The 10,215-nt window shown below is 29.8% G+C and overlaps 1 protein-coding gene across 1 annotated transcript; it reads left to right on the forward strand.

Annotated features, from left to right (window-relative positions):
* The first annotated feature begins 645 nt into the window (after positions 1–645).
* Positions 646–5,462, forward strand: LOC129959145 (uncharacterized). The gene is made up of 3 exons (XM_056071968.1): positions 646–817; positions 2,678–3,452; positions 5,385–5,462. The coding sequence occupies exons 1-2, from the start codon at positions 806–808 to the stop codon at positions 3,437–3,439; spliced, it is 774 nt and encodes a 257-aa protein (XP_055927943.1). The 5' UTR covers positions 646–805; the 3' UTR covers positions 3,440–3,452; positions 5,385–5,462.
* Positions 5,463–10,215: the final 4,753 nt, after the last annotated feature.

A 10,215-nucleotide genomic window follows, 5' to 3' on the forward strand; every position in this document is an offset into this window, starting at 1 on the left:
GATCAGAAGAAATCCAACTAAACATTTAAATAATTGTTCTGTTCTGTTTTTGTTACAGGTTTTGGATGGTTCGAATAAACTTATGTAATATGTTTCAAGATTCTAAATTACAAAATTCATTCCAAATGAATCTTCGTTTAGTTCAAAATTAGACATTAACTTACTTAACCAGCTACAAAATCCAAATCTGAAAAATTGACCCCCCCCAAATAAAAATAACGTTATTTAAGTAGTATATTTTATCTGATTTAACTTAAACCATTGCATTGAAAGTCAAAGAAGGTTTTGATTCCTAAGAATTGAATAAACAAAAATTACTCTACATAAGAGATAATCCTAAAAAAAATTAGTTGGAAACTAGAACTCTTTGAGGCACTTATTAAAAAAATTAAATTTACGTATTACCACGTAAAATGAATATTTTCCCTAGTTCGCATTGATATCAAAATAATAATAATAATAACTAAAGCTATTATTCTGTTTTGTTTTTTGCAAACTGATTTTTAAAAATTGCTTTGCTCTGTAAGCTTTCGAAAGCAAATAAGATCTGTAAACGACCCTTGGCAAGGTCATATACAGATCAAGAATGAAATGAAGACATTTCCTGTTTTCACTTCATGATTGCAGGGCAGTCAGTAAGAAGAAACTACTTTGGAGAGAGAATGACCCCAAGTTGATTAAACAGTTCAAGGCTCAATTAACCTATTTGATGTTAATGGAGTTTTCTCCAAGGTAAAATTCTATAGTATAAATTACATTTGAAAAGTGATGCAGCCACAGTCGATCAATCTGTAGTTTCCCCAACATGTATCTTCAGGTAGGTAGAAATCTCTTTCTTGTAGAATTGGATTTTCCTATATATATATATATGTGTGTATTTTCATTTAATGGTTGAGTCATTTTTTCTTAAATTAAAGCTGAAGCTTAGAAGATAAATATAAGGAAATATTATTCAGGGATGAATCATTTTTCTTTACCAAAAATTCATGTAAACACATGGACTTTAAATATTTGTTTATTTTCATAATTTCTCCTTTTCTTTTCCTCTAGTAATAAAGCTTTTAAATATTTGTCGGAATTCTTTAAAACTTCAGTTCTGTTATAAGTAAATTTTATTTCAATCAAAAAGTTCGAACTAATTTTCTCTTTCGTACAATATAACGCCTCTGTCGTATAGATATAGGCACTTCAATACAAACTGCACACTAATATGCATTCTTCGTAATCTTGAGTTCTTTAGAATTTTGTTTATTTATATTTGAAGCAGTAGAAAGTTCTCTAAATTTAAAACACATTTTTTTTCTTGCCCAAAAGGGTTATTTTAATACCACATCTTTTGAATCAAATGACTTCTTGAGGAAGTCATTGGAGTATGGTAACTGACGCTAAAAAATACTTAGAACATACTGAATTTTTAAAACTACGCTTGATTTTTAATTAATGTACTGCAATATTAGTAGGGTTAATGGCTATCATAATCATAGCTATAATAATGGAACATAATACTAAACATTAATGTTTTTAATGCATTTTTTAGCAACGGCAGAAAAAGGCAACCTTTATTTTCATCAACGAAAAAGGAAATGAGGCAGAATCATGCAGAAAAACTTTCCATTCTACGCCGGCTAAAACAAGGACTATTAATAACATTCCTTTATAAAGAAAATCTTGTTCCATCCTAACCTTAGAAACAGGAATTTTGAAAGTTTCTCTCATCCCTGTTAATTATTTTGTTAAATTGCAACAACCCTTAGAAAAAAAATGAAAATGGCTATATTCGGGGAGTTTCGTGGAATATAATTTCGTGGTGTATCGAATCAAAATGATAGAAATTTTTTGGTTCATGTTAGGTATCAATTTAATATAAAGTAGGAATTACAGAAGAAATCCATTATAGCTTGAAACACGTCGAAAATACCGTAGCCTTCATTTAATAAAGAGAGCCCTATATTCCAACTGCCCGTAATTCATTATTCCTCTTTTTGAAATGGTACAATTTTACATATTCTTTTAGTTAATTAAATCTGAAGAATGTTAATTTGCAATCCAAATTTGATTTTGTAATTTGAAAAGCTCGAGTTAGGATGAATTTGCATAATCAAAAATTGCCTGCACTTTTAGAGATAATTTTTTTAGAATTACATTGATTTTAATCTGCGATTATTAGCCTTTATGAGACTAGCCTTTTATATTAGCCTTTTGATAGACTGCAAATCAAATATCATTTATGTATCATTAAAATATCTTCGTGTTTTATACATGATGCAGTTCAGTTAATAAGTATTAAATGCGAATTGTGAAAATAATAAATTTTCTTTTAAAACTCTTAGTAGAGTAGGTGTATTATTCTATCAACAAATTTAAATCGAAATATTAATAAATCATGCCTCTATCTAACTGTAGTTACCTGAAAGTCACAGTATTATTCCTGTTTATTAAACTGAGCTCATTTCAAATCTTAACCCTTTCATTTTAAGCTGTAGTATAGATTCTAACTGAATTTTTTTAATAGATTTGTAACATTTTAATTTCAGGGAGCCTGATAATTCTTAAGGAAACTCGTGTACAGCTATATTTATTTCATTTATTTTTAAGATTAACTTAAAATTTTAGAGATAACCCTGATACAAAATTCTTGTTGAACATTCTTTTCTTGATAATGTTATTTTCATTGCAGGTGTGTTTTGCTATTGCTTTACTAAGCAGAGCAACATCAGCCTATCCAGCCGTTTATAATCAACCACAGTACCTTCATCATGCAGCTCCTCAACAACAGTATGCACCAATACAATATCAAGCTGCACCCACGCAATATCATAGTGCCCCATCACATGTTCAGGTTGCTCCCGTTCAGCATCAAAGTCTGCAACAACCCCACTATCAAAATATCCCAGTAACTTATGCAAAGGTAGAGCCTTCCATCCATCAATTAGCAGCCACTAGCTCTCACGGAGCCTCCGGTCAACAGTCATCTGGCAGCAATTCTCATGCTGCAAGTGAATATGCCGATTCGGCTACACACTCCGGAAGAGGCTATCAGAGTCACGGGCAGCACAACACTGGAGCACATCAAACACACGGAATCCAAGGAGCCAAATCCAACCAACAAGATGCTTATAGTAATGTCGGATCTTATTCAAGTGACACAGGCAGCGGATTTGAAAAATCCTATTCTTATGACAGAGCTATGGGTTATCACGATATCGATGCACATAACGCTGGCCAAACCAACGAATATGCTTCCCAAGCCAAGCAGGGACACCATAATGTAGGGTCTCACAGCACTAATCTTCGGGAGCAGCAAGGTGCTCACAATAAAGAAGGGAGCAGCTCAGAATCTTACACTAAATCTTTATTTGAAAAATATGGCTACACAAACAATGGCAGTAAGCAGCAAGGATACAGCTATTCACCAGTTTATGGATATGGATATCACTGACAACACAACTTGAGTAAGTAGATCAGGAATACTTTCATTTCATATTTCTACTTATCTCGGTTTTGAGATATTTATTTTCTATATTAAAAATTAATCTAATAATGGAGCATTACAAAATACATATATATTTAAAAAAACTTATAGCTTAAGTTTATTGAAGTTTCAATGATTTCAGAAACTCATACATTTTTAAATTATCATCAGCGTAAAAGGAGATTAAAGATCTTCTAAAAAATTTGTCACTTTATCATATCATTTCTTGACATAATTCTTTAAGTAATTCGTCGATTTCAGTTTTAACAATGTTGTTACTTGCAATGTTTAACAAGTGCAAGAAAATGCAATTTCTTGCAATTTCTTGCATTGCACTTTCATTGCAATTTCATTGCTTAAACATTGCAATTTCTTGCAATGTTTAACAAGTGCAAGAAAAATTCAATTTTTTATGCATCTTGATTTTACTTGCAGATATTAATATAATAAAGTAAAAAGGAATTTAAAGCCCTTGATTTATCCAATCCAGCATGTGACATGATGATATCTCCTCGCTGCTCGTCCTGTGAAATAATGCTTGTTAAGCGATTCACTTTTTAACATTTTATTTTGTTCGTTATGAAAGATGCTCGCTAAGCAAGATGTGATTGCATTTTATTAATTTGAAATTATAAATTATTCCTAATGGTATGTGCTTAGGAATTGAATAGACATGGATAAATAGTATTTTTACATTTACTCAGCAGTTGGTTATTTCATGTGATTGTGAGGGTGCTGCAGCTTTTAATTCTTTTCTGTGCAGACATATATGAAAAAACATATTTGCCCTTTTTGATATTTTGCTTTTCTGATTAACCCATTGGCTGCCACGATCCCCATTTGGTGTTTTTTAGAATTTTATATATACCACTCGGTGCCAAAAATATAATTAGTACCCCTGTTAATTTAGTTCCGTTCTATATATATCAGTCAATATTGCGTGTAGCAGAAAGTGTGTATTCTGTGCTTCGTTTCTTTACAACAAACGACTAAATTTGAAATTCGTCTTAAGTTGAACGGAACAAAACTGTCATATTTGAAACATTATATTTTTGGATTTATTTTTATATTTTGGATTACATTATAATGAAATTCCGTATATAAATATGTAATTTAGAGTTTATAGTAACGATTTGTTACTTCCTCAGTATATTATTTTTTATTGAAATAATTTTATTGATCACTTTATAATGATACACTTCTTCAAAAATAAATAATTTGAATATAATAAATAATTAAATATAACATAATTTGAATATAATTATACTGTTACACAACTGTTTGTGCATGTATATAACTTATCCAGTTAAAAAATTTTTTTTAATAAAATGGGCAATGAATGGGTTAATGACGAATCGACCCATTAGGAGGCTTTGTCTTATTTCTTTCACTTCCTCTGAAGATATGTGGAAAAAGGATGCTATGATGTGAAAAATCAGCTTTGTTTCTTATTTGAATAGTGATTAACAATACTGTTCAAAGAATATTAAAAAAATTGCAACCAATATCATAATACTGGATAAATAATTGTAAAAATTTCCAACACATTAAATATGCTTCTTTATCCTATTTTTACGTTGATTTCTTAAGACCACTTTTATTCAAAAGTCATGAAATAAAAGTGACAACGAGATTTATCTGTCGTAATAAACCACACAAAAAATACTTTGGTTCTATTTTACTCTTTATCCGCTTTATCACATCAAATCCTTATGCATGCAACATAAATTATAAACATAATTCATGAAGAATTCAGTATTAGAAATGTTTTGAAATCAAATGTTCTTTTGCCAATTTAAAGTAATTTACTTTACACTGACCGACATATAATAGGAATGAACAATTGCGAAGTTATATCAAAATATTTCATAAAGGTATGGTTCTTAATTGATGTTTTTTTTTCTTTTGACAGATTGCAGCTATGACAGATGAAGACTTACCTCAAGAAAATATCTGGAAACTTATTTATTTATGCTTGTTGTCTCATTCCAAATATTCCTTAAACGTGTCTTTTTTATGTACATTTTTCCTCTATATAAAATTTAAAAATAAATTATTTAAAAAAAATGGTGACTTTTCTTTATTTTCGTTTTCTGAACAGTGGAGGAAGACAATTGTGCGAGCTCAAATACTCTATTCTTATTCTTTCAAAACACTATCTGATGATGAAATAAAATTTAACATGCAATACCATTTCACCTTCCACAATAAAATTTTTGTATTATATTCCAACAGAAAGAGAAAGCCTTTTAGAAAGTGAGAATTAGACCACCGAATTTTGGAAATAATGAAAAAAGCAAAATTATCTTAGATTTGTCTTTGCTTCAAATTTTTTCTCAAATTATCAATTTTTTCCATCTAAAATTATTTGTGACTTTTATAGAATAGTTTCTTTATTGTTGACTCTCTTTCCTGGTGATTAGTTTCTGAAGCCAGCATTTTTAAAAATAATTGCTTTTCCGTTTATAAACGCCACTTTCTATCCTGCCACATAACTTTAAATATAATAATACTCATCATCGCATTATTAACTTGAGGTTGTTTCCGTCGAATCTGTACACAAGGTCCCTTCAATTTATTAAGTAGTTATACAAATATTTAGCAGTAATGCCCAAATCCGATACTGAACGATTCTTCTTATTTTTTTTTTAATTATGAAATTATTTTCATTACATTTGTAATTATTGGCAACGTCACAGAACTATAATGGATATAATTCGTCATCAAAAGCACAAAAAGTATTTTTTGTTTAAAATTCCAACACATTATAAAAGGAGTGAAAATAAATATGAAACAAGTGAAGTTAAATGAAAGTGTGTATAAAGAAGACAGGTTTTGAAAGGTGTACGCCTTCTTATATTAGACGAAATTTCTTCAGTGGTTCCAATTTAAAAGAACAAATAGAATATATTTTATGGTGTTGATTCCGAATATGGTATTGTTTATTGTAAGATTGGCTCTGATTTTCGAGACAAAGTTTAAATTAAATTTCATTAGTAATATGTAAAGACCATTAAAATTCATTGAAACTGTTTTAATAGTAAGTCCATATTAAAATTAAATCAATGCAGAAATCACATGAAACTTAGAACGTATGCAAGTTAAAGAATGAAATGTTTTGCAATATTAGTGATTGAAATAAAGAAAAAGAATCAACAATAAAATAAATCAATATTATCAAGATATTAAAACAGTGATGTTATGCTAAACACCCCAAAAAGGGGAATGCCCGTTTATTTTCTTAACTATTGCACAAAGTTTCATTAAATAAAGTGGGCAGTTGTATGAATATACTTTGGCTTCTAAGGCGGTTGATAGTAATAAGTTTCAAAATTATTTTTTATAATTTATCCATAGTGTAAAAGTGTCAATTACTAAATTTTTCTCTTGCATTGAACTATGCACATACAAAGACTTCTATTTGTAAAATTTTCAGAGCTTTTAAAATACAAATTAATTATTTTTTTCTGGTTCCAGACAGGTGTTCAAATGACTCTTATATAAGGGATAATACACGTATCAAAATAATTTATTAAAAGAGATGAATCGGGAAGTAATAATGCATTTATTAACTCTTCTTAAATTTGAAAAATGTTCAGTAATGCATTCATTGAAGAATGCATTAGAATGGAATAAAATATTTCAGAATGGAAAGATCATTTACGGCTCTTCCACAGTAGGTTTTGAATTTAGACAGCTATGATTGCAAAAAGGAAATAATGAGTTATTCGATGAAACAATTTAAAGTGTCCCCGAATGACAAAGTTAGGAGATTGCTTAACAATCTCAAAAATTATACTACGGCAAAGCTAATTATTACTCCAGCTAACAAGTAATTCATTCTTATTCAAAAATAAATTAATTATCTTAACTAATGATATTAGTTAAAATAATTAATTGCTAAATTTTAAGAATATCTATCATTAACTGTTTTAGAATATTTATCAATTATTTTAGCTAACTTTCTTTCAAATAACTGTGTTTGATTACACTTTTTTGACTTATTAGAATTTATATGTCAATCACTTTATTATCATTTTTTTTAATTCTGCAATGGACATGTAGTGATGGAAGAAAAGTATTTAGGGTACGGAAACAATACAGAAAAGCAGTTATGTGCAGAAAATTTTCCAACATCAACAAGCATAGTCTCAACATGTATTTTCCGTTTCAGAATTTATTATAAATTCGTTATAAACATCAAAGAACAATTCGTTATAAGCCTTATCACTAACTATTTTTCTGAATCAATTTTTTTTATTATTATTTCAGTTTCCATTGATAAAGTTGCGTTGTTGTGAAAAAAGATAAATATCTATAAGAGTAAAGTTGTTTCAATGATTTGCTGATTTAATGTTTGGAAACTTGAAAGTTCACACATACAGACATATAATACAACAAAAAACATATTTTAATGAAATTTTATTTGTTGATTCAGTAATATGTGCATTATTTTGTACTTTGAAATGTGTTAAATGCTCTTAATGAGAAAACAATGAGATAAGAGAAAGAAGAATTTCAAAATGGTAAAAATCCCTTGGTATTCTCAATAATATTGTTTTATCATCTGTCCAGTTTTTTTTTAAATTTTATTTAGAAAATATAAATAGAAATGTAACCAGAATGAAGACTTACAAAAGCGTTTCAAAACTGAAAATAATTTGTATGTATGATGAGGAGAAAGTTCTATCCAGTATAGCTTGGGATATCTACCGTGCATACAGTTCGTGAAGGATCAAGTTCGCATTGCAATAAAGCAGACAGAAATGGGCTTGGCTAGGTTTGGTTATATTAAGGTCCCGTTTGAAGAAACACTAGGGCTATTTGGGGACGGACCTCGCAATTTTGAACCACGGTCAGATGATGAGGACGACACCCGTGCTGGCACCCCCCCCTCTCCACACCAGCGGGAGGACGTTTGGTCATGACGGATTTAACGGGCAACAGACCCCCTTACACGACGGCCCTTTGGTGTAATTGGGTCTCAAACCCGAAACCCTCCGGTTCCGAGGCCGAGACCTTACAAACAGGCCACCGCGGCCCATCAGACTGACATGGGAAAATGGTTGATTCTACAAAGACCGATACCGTTGAGTTTTCTGATTATCCGAGATCTTTACCTAAAGTTTCAGAGACATCGAGATGGCATTTCAAGCTAGTCATAGTTGTTTCCGAGAAAGAAATGGAGCGAATCTTTCTTTCATTTCACTGTTTGTTTTTTGAATTAGAGATAAATACATTTTCAATACACCGTATTAAATGGATTGACATGAAATATAAATAATTGACTCTTATGTGAAAGGCATTACAGCATTAACATCTAATGAAGAGGATTTCTTTTAATAGGCAATCCAAATCAATTAAAATATTTAATGTAATTTATTGTATGTAAAAATTAATATTCGCACATACATAGTTTGCGTGTACAAATCCACCTTACGCAAAATTCAAAAGTGTCCAGAATGCATTTTTTATGTAATTTGAGGGATGATTGCATCTCGAAAATACATACAAAAGTGAAGAGGCACAATGTTTAGTTTATCAGAGTTCGGAACTTAAATGCACGTTGAAAAAAACTAGATTTAGAACAGAAAAATATAGTTTCCAAGGAAAAAGAAACTATGAACAGATATTTCAGGTTGAATAAGCGAAAAAAAAATAATTCAGGTGCTTTCTTTATTTTTTATTATGATCATATCTAAAAGTTACAATTATTAAGATATTCCAATTTTTAGTTTTAATTGTACACAGAAAATTATCACTGACTTTTGATTAATTTAATTTTCATAACAGAGTCAGGATTCGAATAATCTTTCTTTTATTGCTTTATATTCAGAATGCCACGATCCATTTATTATGACTTATCGTTTCTTTCTTCAATTTTATTCATTTAATACCCTTTTATTTTATTGTATTTTTTATACATAGTATGTCACTTTAAATATATTTTGATTGGATGTAGCGTCATCACTGTGTTGAATTAGTTTTAATGGGTAAAACAGATACCGTTTTTCCGTTATTTATTATCATTAAACACATGAAACTGTAATACATGAAAATACAAATTAAAATTCACAATGATAAGAACTGTATTCAATCTGCACACCTTTCTAGGGGCATGTTCTACATAATCTGATGGGGTTGGGGAAAACAATTTTATTTTCCCTTTAAATAGAAAATATCGTAAAATCATAAGCATAAGCATTCATAAGCAAATTAATGGCCATTTGATCCTTTAATTTATTATTTTTTCACTGCGAGTGCCTTTACGACTGCATACATTATATACATATTGTGTCTGTATTGCAAATGAATACCGTTACTGAAAATATTTAAAACTGCAATTGATTTTCTTGTTACTTTATAGTAATAAAAATATTGTTCTCGCATAAATTGATTGAATCAAAAATTCAACACATGACATGCCAAATTGTATATATATCTAGCTTATTACATCCTTAAGCAATCTCGTTTAAACACTCAGGAATTGGCAGACCAACAGGCAGTCAACCGTTTGATAGAGTTGGTCCAAACTTTTATACCGATCTTTGATGATAAAACCTTATACTAGATATCATCCACCTAGTCTTGTTTTCATGCACGTGGTCGTATAGAGAAACATGATAGCTTCCGTTATTTTTATTTTATCAAAACTTGATGCAATACAGACTCACTACCCATGATACCAATGATTTTTGATGCACAGACTAAATACGAAATTTTAATAACTCTAACTTATTCCT

This window comes from Argiope bruennichi, chromosome X1 (genome assembly GCF_947563725.1).
Source record: "Argiope bruennichi chromosome X1, qqArgBrue1.1, whole genome shotgun sequence".
NCBI lineage: Eukaryota > Metazoa > Arthropoda > Arachnida > Araneae > Araneidae > Argiope > Argiope bruennichi.